At 40.7% G+C, this 24389-nt stretch overlaps 1 protein-coding gene across 1 annotated transcript; it reads right to left on the bottom strand.

Moving 5' to 3' along the window:
- Nucleotides 1-507: 507 nt before the first annotated feature.
- COCH (cochlin) lies at nucleotides 508-15347 on the bottom strand. The gene is given in 12 exon segments (XM_059371240.1): nucleotides 508-1501; nucleotides 4038-4554; nucleotides 4739-4965; nucleotides 6063-6166; nucleotides 9542-9689; nucleotides 9796-9840; nucleotides 11331-11393; nucleotides 12093-12226; nucleotides 13045-13200; nucleotides 14946-15004; nucleotides 15006-15205; nucleotides 15294-15347. Coding segments are annotated over 12 exon segments (1863 nt in total). The 5' UTR covers nucleotides 15328-15347; the 3' UTR covers nucleotides 508-1325.
- Between the last annotated feature and the right edge of the window lie 9042 nt (nucleotides 15348-24389).

The raw sequence follows: 24389 nt of genomic DNA, 5'->3' as shown, positions 1-24389 counted from the left end.
TCCCAGCTCCACAGGGAGTCTGCTTCTCCCTCTGACCTTCGCCTCGCTCATGCTCTCTCTTACTGTCTCTCTCTCAAATAAATAAAGTCTTTAAAAAAAAAAAAATCTCATGCTGTTTAACTTGGTAGTGGCTGTGTATAATGCCTAGAACAGGAGACATTCAATAAACTGAATAAATGTAACAGTTTTTTTTTTTTTAAAGATTTTATTTATTTATTTGACAGAGAGAGATCACAAGTAGGCAGAGAGGCAGGTAGAGAGAGAGAGGAGGAAGCAGGCTCCCTGCTGAGCAGAGAGCCTGATGCGGGACTCGATCCCAGGACCCTGAGATCATGACCTGAGCAGAAGGCAGCGGCTTAACCCACTGAGCCACCCAGGCGCCCCGAATAAATGTAACAGTTTTAAGAAAAAAATTCAGAATTGGTCTTTCTGCATAAAATAGTGAATGTAGGATTTTTTACCATGTCCCAGGGATAGATACCTTGGAATAATAAAAGCAGCTTAGAATAATAGTCACTAACAGTTTTATTGCTTAAATGGTCAAACTACAATAGTTTTTCCTGCAGTCCTTTTTTTAATATGTGCTTTCCCTCAATGCCAAATGTTTCTAAGTATAAATAGTAAATAAAAATTTACCAACTTGGCTTTTTTTAAAGTACATGGATGACTTTCAGCGTATAAGCCAAATATATCAATACACATATAAAATTAAGGATATAAGTAGAAAAATACCAGGCAATCCTCCTATCTCGTTCAATGTGATATTTCCATTATATTATTAGGAAAATACACTACATAAGAAACTTCAGACCTAATTTCCTTCCATTTCATTCATAATTACAACTTTTTAGAATGTAAGTAACAAATATGGTTGATTAGTTTTAAGACAACATCTATGGGGCAAAATAACATTTGAACTGAGTTAACTCAAAGTTTCGTTTTCCTTATATATTTAATGCAGAATGATTAAAGAAGGAATGTTGCTTTTGTTCTATCATTCTTTTATTGAGCTATGGAATTTGTATTTCTATACATTTAATATACCTTTTGGGATTCTTAAGATTTGGATGCACAGTATCTCCTCTTTCCTGAGTTTCTAAGGGTCATGATTATGAAGCCTAGGCAGAGTGTTTAACAATTCTAAATTGTCGTTAAAAGGTAGTAGCTTTAAATGAATGCTTATGTGCTTAAAACAGCTGTTGGCATTTTTAATATAGTAGTTTTGTATCTGATCCTATTATGCTATATAGTATTTTGGTATTATGAGAAAATGACATACATTCTGTCCTCTTACACTTTTTCTTTCAGTTGTCAAAATGTCACCATTATTGCTGGGATTCCAAGAAATCTCTACAAATGCCTCTGATAACATCAGAAACAATTGGTTCTAATCCTGTGAACTCTCTTGTGAAGAAAGCATGTGACTCCTTTGGTTTAGAGGCCATATCTTTCAGGTCATCCAAAGGTGCCCAAGCCACACCAACAGAGAAGATGGTGATACCTACAATGAAAATATTTTTAAGTGAATTAAAGCCAAGTTCCAGCTTATATATAAAATCAGATGTAAATATTTTTTCGTGAGTTAATAAATAGTTGTAGCGAAAACTCTCCAGTAATGTCTGAAGAACTAAATCTCCTTCACCAAATGGTTAGGTAGGTTTTAATGTCATTATAATGAGAATGACTAAACAGTTGAACCAAAACAAGAAGCTCTGCCATCAGTATAAATTAGCACATTAACAGATAAATCACATGATCACTGACAAATATTTGGTAAGCTGATATCCTAAAAAAAAACCACTAAGACACTTAATGAAATGAAAAACTTCCTGAGATTAGCATGAGAATGGGCTGCTTGTCATCATCTCTCCAATTAATAATTTTACTGGAGTCCAAGCCAATGTGACAGCATAAATGACACAAAATTTGGGATATATAAATGGAAGTTTTCTAAGGTTTTCTAAGGCTGTTGCATTGCCAGGGATGGCGACTCTGTGAATATGAATATTGAAAATTTTCTTGCATTTTGATGTGTATGTTACATTGGCAAACTGACCAGTAGTCAGAAATTTGACCAAAGCACAGATCTGGTGATAAAAACAGCCAAAAGAGCAAGGTCTGGGAACTGGAATAATTTCTTCTAGTTAGGCATTGAGGCATAACCTCTGCATTCCCTTGTACTACTAGAAGGCTTTTACTCTGACCACATTTTGCTAGGGTGATTACTACATTAGTTTGATTCACCAGAATCCCAAGTACAGTATTTGTTCACCATCTTTCTTCTGGGTGAAATTCCCTATCATGTTCTGAGAGTTTTTGAAAAATTTGCTCTTCTAAGACTTATCCCCCTTCTAGTATTCAGTACCAAGAGTTGTCAATACTTAACATACAAATAGATCAGGTTTAGTATATGTAAAAGCTCCTTGAAACTATTTATTACCCCTGGTTAATACTCCTCTGGCAAAGAAAAAAAAAAGAAAAAAAGTAAAACAAAATTCTCCCCTCAGGTTTCCTCACTTGTAGATTAAATTCAAGCTCAAATTGGTTAGTTTGGACACAATGTATAATTACAGCTTGAAAAAAAAAAGTTATGACCTAGCCCTGAAGGTCTACCCTGCATTCCGGGTTTTGTTAACTTTGTAACGTTGACTTCACTATCCCTAAAGGATAATTTTCATGAAAATGGTTTGGCCCAACCTCCTGACGTTCAACTAATTACATAGGGAAAATATATTTCAATTAATCCAGTTCACTTAATTTCGCCTGAATCCAAGCCTATTAACTATAAATTATTTCAGTAAGCTACATTTTTAAACATTTATGAGAGAGAGTGCACGCGCGCACATGCGCAAGTCGGGAGAAGGACAGAGGGAGAGAAACCTTCAAGCAGACTCCCCATGGAGTGCCAAGCCCCATGTGGGGCTTGATCTCACAACGTGAGATCATGACCTGACATGAAAGCAGGAGTTGCAAGCTCAGTAGACTGAGCCACCCAGGTGCCCCTGTAAGCTACGTTTTTAAAGAGTATGATAGCAAACATGACTTTTGATCTGGGTTAGATGTATAATGTACATGATGTATAAAATAAACCAGATATATAAAAATAAACCAATGTATAGGTTAAATTCCATGGATCAGTTCCCTACCCACTAAAAAACAGTATCCCATCAATATATAAGTACATTAATGTGCTAATATATCAAAGGAAAGAGATTAATTTATTAGAAGTTAAAAAGGGAAAAAGAGGTATGTAAGACTATAGAAAAATGCAAGGCTGCTAATTCCCCTCTCTCAAGTTAGCGTTTTTGTTTTTTAAGTATTATTGGACTGCAATCACTCAGTTTTATCCCAGGAAAGGAGATGCCAGCGTTTTGTTGCCCTATTTGATCTCAGCAACACATTATGCTAATGTTTTCAGGAATGAGGGGCCTTTGCCAAGTAATATTAAGGTTGGGGTTAAGGGAGAAAGAAGGCCTTTTCATACCCTTTTACAACATCAGAGTGTGTTTTTATTATCTCAAGAAGAAAAAGACACTAAAAAGGAAGTTTAGATGGAGTAGAATTAAAGTCTACTGCTGACCTTATCTTAGAAAACTCAGGCCAGACTCAAAACTATAAAAAAAAAAAGATAAAACATCAAATGGATTCATGGTAAATTATAAACGGTGATTTTGCAGGCATATATTCCAAGTTTGAGCCAAACAGCCCCTGTAACATGTTTCCTTGACATGGTTCTCCTGGGCATTCTCCCAAACAATACAGAGCTGAGGAGTATGGACTCAGCCCACTGCCTGGGTTTGAATACTGGCCTCACCACTTGCTAGCTGTGTGGTTTCGAGGGAATTTGTTTCCTTATCCGTAGAATGAGATTCATCTGGCTGGTTTGACAGTTAAATCAGTTAATACTGGGTAAAGCTCTTAGAACAGTGACTGCCATAATGTAGGTGTTTGTTCTATAAAATAAATGGTTAAGTTTATATTTACAAAATTCACTGAATGCCTCAGGTCCCCACCCAGAAGAAGGACAAGAACCTTACCTGCATCATGTGCAGCAGCAGCAGGGCCTCGAACATCATCATAGGACTGGCCGTCTGTGACAATTACCAGGAAGTTCTTGTTGGGGCTGTCCCTCACAGGACCAAACACATTTCTAACAGTGAAGGAGATGGCTTCACCTGTAGCTGTCCCACCACTCATGTAGCGAATGTTTCTGATAACAGCTAGGATATTCTCTTTGGTGCTATAATCAGTGAAACTGAACTCTGTGCGCTGATCGTATGTGAACTGTACAGCAGCTATTTTGGCACCAATGTCTGAGATTTCAAAAGTCTTGGCTATGTTGGAAACAAACTCAAGCATGAGGCGAAAATTACTGTCTCCAACACTGCTGGAGCCATCAATTAGAAAGGCAATGTTCACCGAGTTGTAACAGGTCTTGCTGCACATCATTTGCTCATGAGTGCAGAGCTTCTGTACCAGAGGCTTTACATATTTCGTGGTGCCAAACCAGTTAGGCATGTGGTAAGAGAAGAAGCCATTATTCCGACAGACAGCCTAAACGAGGGAGACATAAAAGGGATCCAAAGTTGTTTCTTAAAAATTATGGAAACATTAAAACAGTTGTAAAAAACATTGTCTTGACCATTCAAAGTGAATTCAGATAAGGGCCAGTTGGCACTGTGGCTCGAGGCCCAAAATTAAATCATGACCATAACAGAAGACACCCTCACCTCCGTACCTTGTCAACAAATGCCACATCCTGAACCATGCCCAGTTCTTCAGGGATAGGCTTGGCCACAGAAACTATAAATACATTGACACCGAACTCTCTGGCCACGATGCCTGCTTCCTCAATGTCATCAGAAGGCCAGCCATCGATAAATACCACCACCACTTTGGGGATCCCTTTTCTTACTCCAGTGTCTGCTGTGAAGAATTTCTGGGCGGTATGCTTCAGGGCTTTTCCTAGGTTTGAAAAAGAAGCAGACTGGAGCAGCACCACTGCTCAAATGACATTTCTGTTTCCCTGTACCAACTTGATGCCACCAAAGCTCAAGATTTTAACTTACATACAACTTGTCTATAATCTATAATAGATGGGAAAGTTTAATCATCCATGGGGCTTATTTACTTTGTCTTCACAACCCACGTTACTTCCCCCATCACCTCCCAAAGCCTGTTTCCTTACTGTACACCGGTCAGAAACAAAACTGACTCACTCCTATAATTCTGCTGTCTAGCCCCTTACTGACTAGTACCACTAAAGACTGAGAACAAGAAATATTCCTTCAAAGTGTCTGTAGTGCTACTCCAGTTCTTTCTGCCCCATCTCCACTTGTTAAATCATCTGCTGATCTTTGCTTCATTTTAACACACTGAAAAGTGGCTAACTGTCCTATCCAATATAAGAATAATAAAGCAAAAAAGTTTTGTGTTTTATTTACTTATTTTTAAAGTTCATTTGACAGAGAGAGAGAGAGAGATCACAAGTAGGTAGTGAGGCAAGCAGAGAGAGAGGGGGAAGTAGGGTCCCTGCAGAGCAGAGAGCCGGATGTGGGGCTCGATTCCAGGACCCTGGGATCATGACCCAAGCTGAAGGCAGAGGCTTAACCCACTGAGCCACCCAGGTGCCCCCTTTATTGTGTTTTGTTTTTTTCTTAAGATTATTTATTTATTTATTTATTTATTTATTTGACAGACAGAGATCAGAAGTAGGCAGAGAGAGGAGGAAGCAGGCTCCCCACGGAGCAGAGGCCCGATGCAGGGCTCGATCCCAGGACCCTGGGATTTTGACCTGAGCTAAAGGCTGAGGCTTTAACCCACTGAGCCACCCAGGTGCTCCTCTCTTTTGCGTTTTAAACAAGCAATATTACTTAGTCCTTTGGCATATTTTCCACTACAAATTGAGTATCTTAGATGATCAAGTACAAACCTAGCCAAGATTTCAGTGTCAGGAGGAAAAGTCTCACATCTGCTTCTATAAAACAGCCTAAAACTGTTTTAATGTCCAACCACTCATAACCCTCTCTTGTGTTGCATCCCAGGTGCCAAAGTCTACTTACCTGTATTGGAATTACCCCCTCTGAAACCTACTTCCTTTATGGCAAACAAAACATCTTTGGCTGATGTAAAGTTTTTCAAGTAAAATTCTATTTTGGGATGTTCACTAAGGGGAAAAAATGAAAAAAAAAAGTTACCTAGGGAGAACTGGGAAGGTAAAACAAGCAATATTATATACCTTAAAAAAGGTCTTTAAATTGGACAATGCCTAAGTTTCTTGCTCAATCCCATAGTACATAGTCAGTTAAGGAATTGCATCCTTACTTGACTTTTAAGGCATCTTGCAGAATAGTAACAAAAACCATTGCTACCTTGAGGGTTTATTTTATTCTGGGTAATATGCTATATACATGTAACATGTATCAGCTGATTTCATCATAACTCTACAAGATCGAAACGATTATCCCTATTATATAAATGATGAAACTGAGGCTCAGAACATTTAGGTAACTTGCCCAACAAAACACAGCTGCACTTGAAATTCAGGTTTGTCTGGCACCAGAGTTCATGCCTAACCTATATAGTGCCCCTGAAACCAGGCCTGGCTCAGAGCACTGACTTAATGGAAATCTGCAGAGTTGGGCAGCACAGAGTTGGAAGGTGGCTGGGTGTGAGGTTAGGTCTGTTCCAGTGGGAGACCCTGGAAGCACTTAACAGAGTGGGTCTATTAAATACTCCAGTTTTTGGTCAGAAGAGGCAATTTCAAGGACACTGGGACCAACATTTTAAAAATGAGAAGGTATAAGAAAAAAAATGTGAAGTATTACAATATGGAATTTTTGTTATAATAAATGATATTGACATTACCGATCTTAATGTATATTATAGGATTTTGGATTTTCCATATTTAATAGTAGATGGATTTCAGCTCACTTTTTTTTTTTTTTAAAGATTTTATTTACTTATTTGACAAAGAGAGATCACAAGAAGGCAGAGAGGCAGGCAGAGAGAGAGAGGAGGAAACAGGCTCCCTGCCAAGCAGAGAGCCTGATGTGGGACTTCATCCCACAACTCTGAGATCATGACCTGAGCTGAAGGCAAAGGCTTAACCCACTGAGCCACAGGCGCTCCAGCTCATTTTTTCTGCTTTTTTCCCCCATTTTTTCAGCTCACTTTTTACCACTACTCTGTGTTCATTAGAGACCCTGGTGAATAAAAACAGTTAAAAGCACCATTTTTTTGTGTGTTTAGTTTTTGGGTAAGTCAGTAAGTATAAAATTTTAAGATCTTAGTATTATCAATCGTCATTAAGTCAAGAGTTTTGAGACCTAAATATAGCACTGGTCGTATTTCTGTATATCTGGTGAAATGCTGGGTCACAAAATCAGGTATTATGGGTTGATAACATTTTCATTTTAATGGTCACTTTTCAAATATCCAAATTGTGATTTATGAGATTTAGTCTTGTTTTTGCATCCTTAATGATATATTCTGTTATTTTGCTTAAATATAAACTCTTGACATGGTTTATTCTGATGTTCTTCCTAAAGTAGAAAAACTATAGCCAAGGAGTTTACAGAGAAGCTAATTCTTTGTTTGAGTCTAAAGACAGTGTAGCTTTCATCTTGAAGAAGATTTGGATAGAAATCGCAAAAAAAAAAAAAAAAAAAAATTAAGAAGAAAAGTACTGAGGGGAATTTGCCCCTTGTGATGTTAAAGGGGTACAGTAAAGCTATAGTAATCAAAGCAAAGTGGAAAAGATGTGGAATTAGCTTATAGATCAAAGAAACTGACTTGCCTAAATTTGTATATAAAATTGATATTTCAAATCAATGGAATAAGAAGCTCATTTGCTTAAAGGCATGGGACAAATGGTTAAATTATGTAGAAAACAAAGTTAAATTCTCAACTTATCAACCTATCTAAATTAAGAACCAGTTGTAAAAAAAAAAATAACGTAAGAATGAAATAGAATATATTATTTGTAGTACTGGTGCTACCTGGTTTAAACTGGATCAACTTTCTAGAAAGCAACTGAACTTTGTATCAGAAGCCTTAAAAATGTCAGAACTCTTTAACCCAATTTCACTTTCAGGAATCTAGTCTACTGAAGTAATCAAGGATGGCACAGGATGACATAAGGATGTTAATGATAATGTAATGTGTAACAGTGAAAATGGTTAAACAAATAATTATGCAAAGGAACACTACAGAACTTCTTTTTCCTTTTGAGAGTGAGTGTGTAAGTGGGGGTAGGTGAATGGAGGAGGGGGTAGAGGGAGAGAATCTTAACCAGACTCCACAGCCAGCATAGAGCCCACAAAGGGCTAGATCTCATAATCCTGAGATCATGACCTGAGCCAAAATTGAGTATCAGATGGTTAACCAATTGAGCCACCCAGGCATCCCAAAACATTTTTTGAAGAGTAATTGTGATCTGGTAAAATGCTTAAAATATTAAGGGATGAAAAAACAGGACATAAGACATTTTTATAGTTGGAGCTTTTGAAAAAGCAACATGCACATGTAGGAGGGGTGGGGGGGGGTAGGCAAAATGGGTGAAGAAGAGTGGGAGTTGCAGGCTTCCAGTTATGAAATGAGTAAGTCAGGAGAATAAAAGCTACAGCACAAGGAATGTAGTCAGTGGCATTTTAATAGCATCCTATGGAGACAGTAAAGCTATAGTAAGCTATAGTAAGCACAGTGTAACATAAAAGATGTTGAATCACTATGTTGCACACCTGAAACTAATGTTAACATTGTGTGTCAACTATACTTCAGTTATACACACATGCGCATGAGCGTATAAACAAATTTTCTTAAAATACTGAAAGGTGGGTGCCTGGGTGGCTCACTCAGTTCAACGTTTGCCTTTGGCTTAGGTCATGGTTCCTGGGATGGATCTCTGCTCAGTGGAGAATCGGCTTCTCCTTCTCCCTCTGCCATCCCCTCAGCTCACGTTCTTTCTAATAAGTAAAATCTTAAAAAAAAAAAAAAAAAAAAGGATACAAAACATTTTATGGTGATTATCTCTGAGGGGCATACTTGGGAAACTGGTTTTCTTGGTACTTTATATGTTTTTGAAGCTTTCTATAGTGACCATATTATAATCCTAAAAGCCATAGATCTTATTTTTAAATGAGCAAAACTAAAAAGATGGAGTTCAGATCTCCAAGGAACTATGGAAAGTGTTTAAAAGAATGACAGAGTAGGGAGGAAGAATAAACCTTTCACTTTTTCCTTCAGCAAAGAGGAACTGGGAATTGAGCAGAACATACGTGCAGACGTAATTTGTATGAGCAACAAAACCCTTTAGTTTACCTTCTGGTCCTCAAATAGAATATTATTCTCAATAATTTTATTCCAAAAAGAAAGCACTTAGACCTACCTAGTCTGCTTAGCAGTCCTAAATCCTGTATTTACAGTTTGGAAATCAGATTGTCTACAACTCAATATGTTTACATTGAACCAAAAATGCATGTATCCATTAGAAGGATTCATCTTTTATCATCAAATCTCCACATTTTAACAAGATTGGTACCTGGCTTGAACAAGGCCCACGTGTGGTCCCTCTGTTCCAATTCCCAACATTAGAGCCACTTTGCCAACAAAATTCTTCTGTAGATTAAATCGGCGCTGCCCAATATTAAAACTTCCATCAATCAGAAATGCAATGTCTGCTTTACAGTCTGTGAATACCCAAACAAGTCTTTCTGTTAGCAGTTTCAAGAGGAGGGGTGGAGGGAGAGAGGGACAGTGAATGTGACTTTCCCAAACGAATATCTGGACTCTTACCTTTATTGCCAGTTTTCTTCTCAGGTGTTTTTTTCAGTCGTTTCCCTGAAACAAAGGAAGCACTTGGCATTAGTAAAAGGAAGACATTTTCATAGCAAGAAGCCCACATGGGGAAAAGCTCCTAACAAGAAGTGTCCATATTAAAAATACTTGTTTTTAAAAAATAAATTTCCTTTAAAAATTAATCTTCTCATGGTTTTCTGGACTGGGAAAACAATGCCCCAGCAAAGAAACAAGTCAGAACTGTTGCAGGCCTATATATTTAATATGCCGCCAATTCAGGAATTGGTCTCTCAAACCTACAGTGGAGGCAGGACTCGAAACTCAAGAGCTAGATTCTAATGTTCTTAATTTCTTCGATTTTAGAACTGCCACAGTCTTGGGGTGTCTGGGTTGCTCAGTTAAGCATCTGCCTTTGGCTCGGGTCATGATCTTGGGGTCTTGGGATCGAGTCCCACCTCAGGTTCCCTGCTAAGTGGGGAACCTACTTCTCCCTCTGCCTCTCCCCCAACTGTGCACTCTCTCTCTTTCTCAAATAAATAAAACCTTCCAAAAAAAAAAAAAAAAACCAAAAAACAAAAAACTGCCAAAGTCTGAAGAAATGATATCCCTGGCTGTTTGTTAAAAATTGGACCTACACTAATTCCTTTTTGCATGTGCCAAATGAAACTAGGAAGTTCATAGTACTTTTACTTTGTCTGGTTTCTAGGCATGGGTTTATCAAATCAGAAATAGTAGGAGTGGGGTGCCTGGGTGGCTCAGTGGGTTAAGCCGCTGCCTTCAGCTCAGGTCATGATCTCAGGGTCCTGGGATCGAGCCCTGCATTGGGCTCTCTGCTCAGCAGGGAGCCTGCTTCCCTCTCTCTCTCTGCCTCTTCATCTACTTGTGATTTCTCTCTGTCAAATAAATAAATAAAATATTAAAAAAAAAAAAAAGAAATAGTAGGACTTCAAGAGAACATTTGGTAGCAGACTTTGTAATTGAAAATAGAAGGATAGGAATTTAAAATATCAAATTAAATGTTTCTTTATGTAACATACCAGTAAACACATTTTTAAAAAAATTTTTTAAAGGTTTATCGATTTGAGGGCACCTGGGTGGATCTGTCAGTTATACATCTGCCTTTGGCTCAGGTCATGATCTCGGGGTTCTGGGAATGAGCCCTGTGCTGAGCTCTCTGCTCAGCAGGGGGAAACTCTGCTACTATCCCTGCTCATGCCCTCTCTCTTTCAAATAAATAATTTTTTTTTTTTTTTAATTTTAAGGTTTGAGAAAGAGAGTGATCATGAGCAGGGGGAGAGGGAGAGGGAGAGGGAGAAGCAGATTCCCTGCTGAGCACAAAGCCCACTGTGGGGCTTAGTCCCAGGACCCTGAGCTTATAACCAGAGCCGAGGTCAGAAGCTTAACCGACTGAGCTAAGCAGGCGCCCCTGTTTTGTGTTTAGTATCATTTTCCTTTAAAAGGAAAGCTACACATTTATTTTGAATTTCCAAATGCTGTGTCAGGCGACTAGGAGATAGCTTCATATTTCATACCTGTAGGTGGACGTGCTGTGGACACTGCTTGTCCTGTGGCTTCCTGGGTACCACTTTTTCCTTCTGTTAAAATAAAGAGAAGACTATTTTTTCCCCTTCCTTCTTTACCACCAAAGCATAATGGATCTAATTTAGGGGCCTACAGGGTGATATATGTAATTAAGTGATGGCAATTGTATGAGTACTTGTTTCATGCTAGTTTGACCAAAATGGGTTTTTAGCTATTAAATCATATTTTAAAAGAATCACCAAAAATGAATTCATATTCATTTTCACTCACTAGTGTTTTTATCTAGTGTTACTTGGTAAATGTCAGGGCATTCTGATTGTAGACGATGCAAGTTTCTTTTTCTTCTTTCCCTCTCTCTCTTTTTTCAAAAATAGGGTCTATACCCAGTATGGAGCCCAACATGGGGCTTGAACTTAAGACCCTAAGGTAAGGACCCTGAGGTCAGGACCCAAGCTGAAGTCAAGAGTCAGATGCTTAACTGACTGAGCCACCCAGACACTACAGACAATGCAAGCTTCTAACTGCAGTCTTCTAACAGCAAGATTATTCTTCCCCCATTCAGCCAGGTTTAGCTTGAGTGGGTCTTTGCGTGTCCAGTCCCCTGACTCTAACCCATTGCTGACTCCTCCAAGTCTTGATTGCAGGTTTTTCCATCAGAGTCAAAGAGATTGGATAAAGAAAAGCAGAAAACTTTTTTTGGGGGGTGTGAAGCAATATTTGTACAAAAGTAAGAATAATGTAATTGTACCTACTTGTCACTGTGAAAGAAGCAGACCATCTGGAAAGTGTTTGAGACTGAATGCCATTGGCAGCTACTGAGGAATAGTTTTCTCGACCTGGTAGGCTATATATTCGCACAGGTCCCCCTGAGTTGCTGATGACTCCCCTGTAACACAGAAAAGCAGCTGATATTCTACCCACACTTTTTTAGGGGTATCTGGCTGACTTCTAGTGCCATGTTACATCTATTGTTCTGATTAATCAAGAAAATAGTTCATGGGTAAGATACATAAGGATGCTGCCAGTCTTTTGAAAAACTTGCTGACACAGGTATAAAATAGGCCTGGGATAAATAGTTTTGTGCTGTCATACTTCTTAAATGTTGACAGGAACATACCTGTGGGATCCCATTCCCTACAGCTCAGAGATTCAGAGTTAACAGAACCAAACAATTTTCTTAGTTTTCTAAGGTACTTTATATGTCCTTGGACTTCATTAAAAAAAAAAAAAAAAAAGTCTTGCAGGATAGCAGAGTGGGTGGTGATTATGGGCTCTGGAGGCAGCCTGGGCTTTCAGTTCTAGCTTGGGCACTTTCTAACAGTGGCAAGATGGTTGGAAACTCTGCATTCAGTTTCCTCATCTATAAATGGAATGAAATTGTATCTACTCTTACAGTTGTAGATGTCATGGAAATTAAAACAATGTCTAGCACATAGCAAAAATTCACTAATATATTACATGATTAGGCATGCTCTAAAATCATAGGGATCTAGCTATCAAGAAATAATACAATTTGCCTTTAGTCAGAAAGCTTCCTTTGTGTAGCTGGTGCTTCAAGGATATTCATGAAAACCTTCAAAATGTACCCATCTTCTGTGGTCAATATTGACACCAAAAGAAAGAAGGTGGGGGTGTCCATTTGGCTAAAGAAGGAAAGGATGTTATCACACTTGGATTCCTCTTCCCTTGCATGTGTCAGCTTACCTGTGGACAGCTGCACCACATATGCTTGATACAGATGCATACACTATGTTCCCAAACACGGAGAATTCCTCAGGAGCGCAGCCCCCTGGGCAAAGGACATCTGCTTTCTCTTTCCTGATGTCCAGGCCTCGGGTAAAGCATGTGATAGCAATGGGAACTGAAAAAAAAAAAAAAAAAAAAAAAAAAGGAGGGAATATGAGGACATTATTAATTCATTCTAGAAAAAAAAAATCTCAATTACAATGATAACTATGGACACAGTTACCTGAGGTAAAGATATTAAATCTGGGCTGAGCCTTGAGGAACATTTTCTGTCTTTCTTTCTTTTTTTTAAGTAGCCTCCACACCCAGCGTGCGGCCCAGTGTAGGGCCTGAACTCACAATCCTGAGGTAAAGCCCTGAGCTGAGATCAAGAGTCTCACCCTTAACAAGCTAAACCACCCAGGCACCCCAATGAGAAGCATTTTCATAGACACTTGCACAAACCTCTCTAGGTCCCATCCTTTGCTTCAAGGATCAGTCATACCAGTTTTTCTCCAAATGCAGTGCCTTAAAATTGTATCTTAATTTAAGGAAGCCAGTAAATGTTTCCCTTCACAGAATGTAATTTAGCTTAGTCACTCATATTACAGATGCAGAAATTAAAGTGATGGGGTTAATTTGCCCTAGGTCACACTGCCCAACTCTTGCAGGACAGGAAACAGGAAATTTAGTCTCTATGAAATGAAGCATTTTTATCTGAATGGAACCTGCTTATTCCTGCTCCAAATCAGTCCCAAGAGATTTATCAGGCAGTGAATGCCTTTTTAGAAAACAGCATTAATACTCTCAATTTTTACATACCAACCTAAACTAATAAGGAATTGAAATTCTTCAACAAAAGACATTAGGTAGACAGTTCTTACTACAAAAGACATTAGGTAGACATTGGCAGCATGTAACAATGTAAGATAGTATGTTAACTCATCAATTTACTACAAATATTGAGACTAATGTTATTAAATTCTGTTCTTCAAACATAAGAAAGTGTGGTTATCCAAAACTTTTTGAAACAGATGTTAATTTAAAAAACAAAAAAGCACATTCTTTTTTCAAGACAGGGTAATACTGTCCATTTGAGTAGCCTGCCTCTACCAACGACCCTTTTCTACAAGCTGTGTTGAGCTGCACCCTCAACTGTACTTGTCTTTGGAAGGGAAGGCAGAATGCCAGATACAGTGCTGATTCCTCAGCTCTGAAACACTCTAGATTGCTGGGGAAGTTAAAATCTTTACCAAAAACAGTAGAATCATACCCGAGAGTCTTATACATGTGATCAAACAGCCTTAACCCTTCCTCTCACTTTCCATGTCATCAGAGGCTCTGCCTTTAGCTGCTTGAACGAGGGAGGGTGGGGATGGGGGTGGGTGGCGGGAGGGGGTGCTGAAAACAGCCCAGTGCAATGCTTACTCTCATTTCTCCTTTCAAGGAGAACAGGATAGATTTAGTAAAAGAGTTTGCCTTTTATATTATAGAAAACACACACGCCCATACTCAGACTTTTACATGTGGAACAAACGGTTTTTAGACCTCTCCAATATGAAACGGGCCTACAAATAGGGGTTACTCCTAGAAACCAGGGGTTCCAGCAAGGTGGGACAAGGATGTAAGCATCTCTCTCTGTCTCTGTCAGCTCTGACGTGTGAAGTTGGGTCTGGGAGCCTTCTCCCTGTCCTCAAACGCCAGGGACAACCTTAAACCAGGTGCCCCTCGGTGGGACTCAACGAATACTCCCCTGCCTTGACCTTTCCATGCCGACGCTCGGCTTGCCAGGTGCCTCCCGCGGTGTGAGTGTGGGTTCGGGGACGTTTGCTTCTCCGCGCCTTGGGAAGAGCGTCCCCATCGACACCAGGGGCCCCCTCGCGTGGGAGAAATGGGTAAGCCGGGGCAGATCCGCTGTGGGTAGGTATGTGTGTGCGCCAGGCAGCCGCTGCAACCTTGGCGCCCTCCAGCTTTGGTCCCTGGGGCCAAGGTCTAGGAGCTTGGTCTGAGCGCGCTTCTACCTGCCGGCCCCCAACCCCTCCCACCGCCTGGACCGAGCCCTGCTTCCCCGACAGGGGAACCCGCAACTCACCCGCTCCCTCGCTGCCCGCAGGCTCCGGCAGCAGCAGCAGACATACACCTGCGAAGAAAGGACAGCGCGAGGGCTGGCTCCAGCCTCCACCCCGCTTGGTGCGACGGGAAGGAGGTGGGGAGGGGCGCGTACCCACCGAGGCAGAGAACGGGGATCCAGGCTGCAGACATGGTAGTCGAGGGGCTGCTCGGACCTGGGAGACAGGGAGAATGCGAGGGAGGCTCCCGGGAACGGAAGCCCCCCACTTCCCCACCACGCTACGCCCGCCACCCCTTTGGAGATCTCGCACCCCTCGGAAACCCAGGGGCGGTGGAGGGGAGGGAGTGACCTAAGAGGCCGCTGTCCCGGAGCTAGCGCCTCTCTATCTGGAGGCGACGCTCTGGCTGCAAATCGAGCCAAACCCTGCATCGATGTGCAATCCCGGCCGGGCAGAGGGGGTGCGATATCAAGACAGAAAGAAGCTGGGAACGACAAAGGAGAGACTCGGACAGGCGGGGGTCAGGGACCCGCACGCCCGCCGCCTGCCGCCCGACGCCCAGGGCTCCGCACCTGAGTCGGAACCGTCCGGCTGCGCCTGAGTGCGGAAAGCGCGGCTCGCTTCGCCGCTATAAAGGCCTGGCCGCGCGCATGAGCACTGTGCGGGGGGCGCGCGAGGAGGGGGCTGGGAGCCTGTCCCGCGGGGCTGGGCGGTGGCCGTCCAGCTCCGCCCTCGCCTGCTCGCGGTCTCGGGTTGAGTCCCGCGCCGAGGCGCCTCCCCCCCGCAGCGCGAACCTCGGCCACCTGGACGCCGCGTCCGTCCCTGGGGGAGGCGCGAAGGCCCGGGTCAGAGTGTCGAGGCCCCCCGGGGGCCCGGCGTCAGGGGTGTCGGAGCGACTGTAGAACGGCAGCGGGACCCGTGCTGGGGACTAGCGGGGTGAGCCCGGGGTGCACGGCGCCGGCTGTGCAGGCTTCGCTGCGCTCCGGGCCGGGCGGCTGCCCGACGTGCGCGGCCAGCCTCGCTCGGGCTGGGCAAGGACGGTCCCCGCGCACAGTTCCCGACGGCGGAGCTGCGGCCCTCGCGGGGAACCTGGCGCTGCTTCGGCCGAGGGGGCGCAGGGCCGCTTGTCCGCCCAGAGGCCTGGCGCCCCCGGAGAGCTACCAGCTCCACGCGGCCTCAGAACCAAACTTTACAACTTCGTGCTCTCGTGGCAATGGAGTTCTTACTTGTAAATTAAAAGCAACCTGGGGTTTGCAAACGCGGTCCTGGTATTTTTTAGAAACTCTGTCAACTGGTTATTCTTTCGACCTTAGGATCCAGCCTTACGACTTGGTTTCTGCAGGAATCGGATTTTCCCCAGCGGGCTCCATTTACTCTAATGGGTAAGGCCACGCTTCTGAGGTAGCCCGGGCCCCTCACTGAATCTGCCTTTTCTTCCTTTCTAGATCAGGAAGGATTTATGCTTGATTGCTTTTCCAAATTCCCAGACCTGTGGTGATTACACAGAATCGCCGATTTGGTAATGTGTCCTCCGTCATCCCGGTTAACTTTTGACAAGTGGAAATGGGACTAAGAGCGGAATTCACAGGGAGTGTGACAGACAGGTGACCTCCATGCCAGCCTAGGAACCACCTCCAGACCCGGGAGAGGTGGCAGGATGCTCCCCCCCCCCCCAAAGAGTTTTATTTAGTCCAAAGAACAGCATTTTATTTTGGTCCAGAGAATAACCAATAATTTATATGCCATAAAATCCATCCCTTTAAGTGTAAAACGCATAATTTTTAATGAGTTTACAGAGTTGTGCAACCATCTCCATAATCCAGTTTTAAAATATTTCCATTACTCCCAAAAGGATCCGTTCTAATTATTGTCAGTTCCCTTTCCCACCCTCCACTCTGATTTGCTTCCTATATATACATTTGCCTTTTATGGGCATTTTATATAAATGGAGTGATACACCTGCTTTTACTGAGCATAATGTTTTTGAGGCTTATCCAGGTTGTGGCGTGTATGTGTTTTTCCTTTTTATTGCTTAGTAGTATTCTCACCCATTTTTTATTAGGAAAGAAACCTACCACCATCACCTGGAAGCCAAATTTTGTAGTGGTTTTACAACTATTCTCCATCTGGAATGAGTCAATATTTGTTCCAGGCAAATGGGGAGTGCTGATTTCATTCCCTTTACTATTTGAATGTCTTCTGAAGAGAAAGAGACTCATTAAATAACATTTGTTGTCTGGGAGGCTTTTTATTCTTATTTTCATGGCTGCTTTAAAGATTTAATCTCTTCCATGGTAGACAGTTAACACTTTTCTTAGAAACCCAGTAATCTGGCCACCACTCCTGATATTTTTCTTGGGAGAAATTTCAAGCCTTCAGGACTATGAAAGCTGTCTTTTCATTATTGCTTATTGAATGTCTTCAATCAGCGTTGGATAATCTCCTCCCAATTGGGCTGTGCAAATTGTCATGATGCTACATCATGAGGGAGAGTTCACATCCTGGAAAAAAGCTACCATTCCACAGCTCAGCAGGCAGTGCCCAAATGGCCAAAGGGGTGACTGCTATTCAGGACTCCTATGGGGCACACCCCTCCTGTGATGTAATTTCACTGAACCGTTTGGCAGAGTCCAAACTAGGCAGCTATTTCCATGATTGACCCTGAGTCTGTGACTATTGAAAAATAAAGGAAATACCTCATTGAGTTTCATAGTTGTTTACCCAAAGATACAATTTTAATTATTTTGTTTTGAAACATTTAAGAGAAGTTGTTCTTCAGTTATTTTTCTGGTTTGAAAGGCCAACCAAGGAGGGTGGGGGAGTGGGGATGAGGTTTCTCATTCTCACTTACTTTGTACCTCATGCTCACCGTAAGTAAAATGGGGAAAAAATATCTGTGCTTAAGAGGTAGTTTTCTCTACTGTGGGACTATCTGGAGAGGGAAAGCCAAAGAAATCTGGGTCTGTTTGACTTAAAAAGACAAATTGATAAAATTATAGTTTTGTATTCAGTTGGGAGACATTTCCGGATATTGTTCTCCTGAGATGCCTAGTCAGTTTACCCTGCTTTAATTCAGACTATTTGATATTCAATATTTAGACTAAGTCCCTGCAGAGCAGTGGATTCCTAAGTGGGCTCTACAATGGAATCACCTGGGGAGCTTTAACAATTACAGAAGCCTGAGTCTCACCCAGGAGAGTCTGTGTAATTGGTCTGGGATGGGAACTGGGTATTAGACTTTTTTAAAGCTCCCAGGTGATTCTAATGGGCTGCCCAGGGTACTTAATACTTAGCTCAGGGTTAGAGGTTAAGCTAATAATTCTAGTTTTTCTTTCTTTCTTTCTTTTTTTTTTCATTAGCCTTTCATTAAAGTTCCATCAAAAATATGCCTCCTGTGTTTCCCGGATAAAACTTGGAAGCATCCTCTGGCCTGATTGTTGTTTAAAGACAGTTCTTAATAGAAGAGTTAAAAACTCAATTTCAAAAGTAATTTTCCCTAAATGTGCTGTCTGGTCACATTTCTAACTGTGTGTGGAATGGGCTGGCCTTGTTAAGGGAGTGAAATACCTCTAAAGCTAATACCCTAGGTGGCATCTTTACACTTCAGGATGCTGCTGAAGGCTCAAAAGAGTTTCTCAGGAATGGTATGGTTATCGGATTAGATTTGGCTCATTACCTTTATGGATAAGCTCTAGGTTGATAGGTCCCCTCTCTGTTCTGTTTTTACCTAAGTATGAATCTAGTGTTACCTGGAAATTTTTGTGTTTTTGTTGTTGGTCTCTCATTCTTATCTTTAAAAGAAGTATCAGTCCTGTCCCACCACCTAGGCTAGTTTAGCTCCCTTCTAAGTTTACTTAGCTAATACAATACATAGCAACCTGGTTTTATTTCTGTTACAGTGACCTTAAAGTGAATTTGTTCTCTTTCGACAAGTGTACATTTATTCTGCAGTATCCCATAGGCTCCTATGCTTGGTTATAGACCATAATCAGTTTGAAAACTCCCATCACCTATGTTATTTTACCACATTGATGTTTTTAATGGATCTAGTTTTCCTGATTGTTTTTGTTCACGTCTAATACTAAGCAAGTATGTACATCTAGCCTTTTGGTTTTCAGTGATTTCTAGCAATGTAATAAATGTCTACAGTTTCTGAGGAGTGATAAATCAAAGAGTTCATTCACACTAAATTCTACACCTGAAACTAATATTACATCATATGTTAACTAACTGGAATTTAAGTAAAAACTTGGAGAAGAAAAAAGTTGATTCTGAGATAGCCTTATGACCACTAAGAGTCACCTTCTTTTTCTGGAATTCAGTTCCCTTTCCTATAAAGTGAAGATGATTAGACCAAGTGGCCATTTTCTGTGTTTGGGTGAATGCTCCCCTGGCGTGTATTGGCTTTGAGGGTTATGCTGTTTTTCTGGAGTTTGGGAGGCCTTAGGAAACACTGACTGTGCCAGCTTTCCCTCAGTTGTCCCCTAGCTGTCCCAGGACCCATCCTGTCTTACACAAGTTCTCTTTCTATTCACCTCTTATTCCTACACTATGGACTGGATCACATTTGCCCCTATTTAACAAGAAATAATAGAGATCACATTGGCCACGAAAGGGCCACCGAGACTTCCCTCCTGGGCTAGGAAAGCTGTGACAGATTACTAAATTTGTGTTATAAGGCCCAGCATACATTCCACGTAAGCTTCTCAAGATCAAGCATCATCCTCTTTTTGATCGCTCTTTGATGTCTGTACCCTTAGTTCCCAGTGCAGTATCTAGCACATAATGAGTACTCAAGAATTATTTGTTGAATAAATGTACCAATCACATTCTATCTTATCACTTGCTCCCTTATAGTGACATTTATTTATTAATTATTTTATATTATTAATAAAATTATGTATTAATATTTAACATTATTTATATTTATTATTATTTTTTAAGTAGGCTCCATGTGCAAGGTGGGGCTTGAACTCACGACCCTAAGATCAAGAGTTGTATGTTCTATGTATGTTCTATGTTCTAAGAGTTGTATGTCCCCCTCTTGTACTGATTTTTAAAAATCTTTTTATTTTAGAGCAGTTTTAGGTTTTACAGAAAAATCAGTAATACAGATGACTTCCTATTATTCCACACCCAATTTTTCCTATGAGTAACATCTTGTATGAGTATGGCATGGTTGTCACAGTTAATGAACTAATAATGACACATTAAGATTAACTAAAGCCTGTATGTTATTCAGATTTCCTTAGTTTTTACCTAATGTCCGTTTTCTGTTCCAAGATCCTATCCAGGGTACCATATTACATCTAATAGGCATGTATTTACTTAGACTTCTCTTGGTTGTGAAGCTTTCTCAGATTTTCCTTATTTTGATAACCTTGACAATTTTGAAGAATACTGGTCAGATATTTTGTACAATGTCCTTCAATAGACATTTGTCTGATGTTTTTCTCACTATGGGGTTGGGGTTATGGTTTTTGGAGGAGGGCCACAGAGGTGAAGTAACACTCTCATCACATCATATCAAGGGTATGTAGATCCTATCAACATGAATTACTACTATGGACATTGACCTTGGTCATGAGGCTGAGGGGGTGTTTGTTACATTTCTCTACTCTAAAGTTACTCTTTTGTACCCCATTTCCGTGCTGTCCTCTTTGGAAGGATGTCATGATGTGCAACCCATACTTAAGGATTGGGGAGTTATGTTCCATCTCTTTGAGGGCAGAACAGTGATGTAAATTACTGAGAGCACGGCTGCAAGTGACGTTTTGCGTCTTCTCCTCTATTTATTACTGCTTGGTTTTTATATGTGGTAATTCTCCTCTTAAAGGCTATAAGCTTCTTCAAGACTGACCATTCTATATGCTCCCCTATAGTCCCAGTGTCTTACACAATGCTTTGGGGTAAGATGGAAGCTCAGTTCCCAGTATAAAGGATGGTTCATAGCTTCCAGTTCCAGCAGATCTCTGCTGATGACTTACTTTTCTTTTTTACTGCAAGACTTGGGCCAGAAAGTTGCCCAATTTGTCTTGGCAAAGGTGTAATAAAAATACTACTAATAATAGTGGTCCTGGCACTGTGTTAAGCTCTTTATACATGTCTCCATAAGAATTTTTGCAACATACCTGAAAAGTGGATATCATCCTAATTTTATGAATGAAGATACTTATGTCCAGACTTATTATAAGATGTGTCCCAAATCACACAGCTAGAGTGCAGAGCCAGGACTCAAATCTAGCTCTCTAAAGCCCGTACCCTTAACCACCAGGTTATACTATGTTTCCCCTCATAATAGCCAAGTAAGTCCACAAGGAAAGCCAGAAGGTCATGGATGCAACAAAAGCTAGAAGATAATAGAAGAAGAAGAAATAAATCTCTGAGTGGGAGTGACTGGTGTGTGACTCTGAGGTCTGCTATGAAATTGGTACATCTAAGAGAAGCACATAACCCATAGATTAGCATAATAAGATAATTATAAAATATTATTATGTATTCCAAACACAAAGATAGCAGATTTTGCTCATATTCTTAACATTCAGGTCAAACAGTAATTTCTAAAATATATCCATATGGAGCAAAAGCCTAATGTGATTCAGATACCTTTTAAGATAGATGGGCATTAGTGACGATCCCAAACCTTGTCTTTCGAGGTCCATTTTATCATATACACACAGTGGGATTATTCATTCTTCTGTATCCTAGGAGATGTGGTTGATTTTCAGTGGGATCGTCAAATGATAGTGACAGTAATGGTTATTTGAAACAATTGATCCAATGGCTTGCTTAATCTTTAGATCTGAAATAAAATATCTCTACATGTGGTTCTGGGGAATTACTCACACTATTGCTAAAACATTTTCTTCTGGAAGAAAGAGTGTAAGCTAAAGCAAAATATTTCCAAATAATTATGTATGGGGAAAGCCAGTTCCTTCATTACACATTAATCTTTATTCAATTTTTTTAGCTTGATAATTTTTTTTTAATCTCTGGTAAGATTATATACTTTTTTTTTTTTTAAGATTTTTATTTACAGGTGTTTGCAAGGGGAACCCTCCTACACTGTTGGTGGGAATGCAAGCTAGTGCAACCACTCTGGAAAACAGCATGGAGGTTCCTCAAAATGTTGAAAATAGCCCTATGACCCAGCAATTGCACTACTGGGTATTTACCCTAAAATACAAACGTAGTGATCCAAAGGGGCACGTGCACCCGAATGTTTATAGCAGCAATGTCCACAATAGCCAAACGATGGAAAGAACCTAGATGTCCATCAACAGATGAATGGATCAAGAAGATGTGGTATATATACACAATGGAATACTATGCAGCCATCAAAAGAAATGAAATCTTGCCATTTGTGACAACATGTGTGGAACTAGAGCGTATCATGCTTAGAGAAATAAGTCAGGCGGAGAAAGACAACTATCATATGATCTCCCTGATATGAGGAAGTGGTGATGCAACATGGGGGCTTAAGTGGGTAGGAGAAGAATCAATGAAACAAGATGGAATTGGGAGGGAGCCAAACCATAAGTGACTCTTAATCTCACAAAACAAACTGAGGGTTGCTGGGGGAGGGGGGTTGGGATAAGCGGGGTGGGGCTATGGACATTGGGGAGGGTATGTGCTTTGGTGAGTGCTGTGAAGTGTGTAAACCTGGCGATTCACAGACCTGTACCCCTGGGGATAAAAATATATGTTTATAAAAAATAAAAAATTAAAAAAAAAGATTTTTATTTATTTATTTGACAGAGATCACAAGTAGGCAGAGGCAGGCAGAGCCGAGTGGGGGCAGGGGCGGGAAGCAGGCTCCCTGCTGAGTAGAGGGCCCCGATGTGGGCCTCAATCCCAGGACCCTGGGATCATGACCTGAGATCCTTAGAAGGCAGAGGCTTTAACCCACTGAGCCTCCCAGGCGCCCAGGATTATATACTTTAAAAAAAAGTTTTTATTTAATCAACTGGTGCTTATCACAAGTGTACTTCTTAGTCCCTATTACCTATTTCATCCATCTCCCCACCATTAATTTGTTCTCTAGAGTTAAGAGTCTATTTCTTGGTTTGTTCTTCTCTCTTTTTCCCTTTGCTCCTTTGTTTTATTTCTTAAATTCCACATATGAGTAAAATCATAGGGTATTTGTCTTTCTCTGACTTCTTTTGCTAAGCATTATACTCTCTAGCTCCATTCACATAATTGCAAATGACAAGATTCCATTCCTATTAATGGTTAAGTAATATTGCAGTGTGTGTGTGCCAATTTTCTTTATCTATACATCAGTTGATGGACATTTGGGCTCTTTCTATGTTTTGGCTATTTTAAACGATGCTGCTATAAACATCAGGGTGCATATATCCCTTCAGATTAGTGCTTTTGTATCCTTTGTGCAAATACTTAGTACTGTAATTGTTGGATCATAGTATAGTTCTATTTTAACTTTTTGAAGAACCTCCATACTGTTTTCCACAATGGCTGCATCAGTTAGATTCCTACCAACAGTGTGTGACTGTTCCCCTTCCTTCACATCCTCACCAACACTTATTTCTTGTGTTGTTAATTTGAGCCATTGTAACAGGTGTGAAGTGGTATCTCATTGTAGTTTTAATTTGCATTTCCCTGATGATGAGTGATGTTGAGCATCTTTCCATGTGTCTGTTGGCCATCTGTATGTCTTCTTTGCAGAAATGTCTGTTCATATCTTCTGCCCATTTTTTAATTGGATTATTTGTAGGTTTGTGTGTGTGTGTGTGTGTGTGTGTGTGTGTGTGTGTGTGTGTATTGAGTTGTATGTTTTTTTATATTTTGGATACTAGCCCCATACTAGATATATCATTCGCAAATATCTTCTCCCATTCCATTGATTGCCTTTTAGTTTTGCTAATTGTTTCTTTCACTGGGCAGAAACTTTTTATTTTTATTTAATCCCAATAGTTTATTTTTGTTTTTGTTTCCCTTGCCTCAGAGGACCCATCTAGAAAAAGTTGCTACGGCTGATGTCAAGGAGGTTACTGCCTATGTTCTCTTCTAGGATTTTTATGGTTTCAAGTCTCATACTTAGGTCTTTTATCCATTTTGCATTTGTTTTTGTGTGTGATAAAAGAAAGTAGTCTAGTTTTATTCTTTTGCATGTTGCTGTCCAGTTTTCCTAACACCATTTGTTGAAGAGACTTTTTTCCCCCCATTGGATATTCTTCCTGCTTTGTCAAAGGATAGTTGACCATAAAGTTGTGGGTTTATTTCTGGAATTTATAT

Source organism: Mustela nigripes, chromosome 13, assembly GCF_022355385.1.
Source record: "Mustela nigripes isolate SB6536 chromosome 13, MUSNIG.SB6536, whole genome shotgun sequence".
Lineage (NCBI taxonomy): Eukaryota > Metazoa > Chordata > Mammalia > Carnivora > Mustelidae > Mustela > Mustela nigripes.
This window is presented reverse-complemented; position numbering and strand designations above follow the sequence as displayed.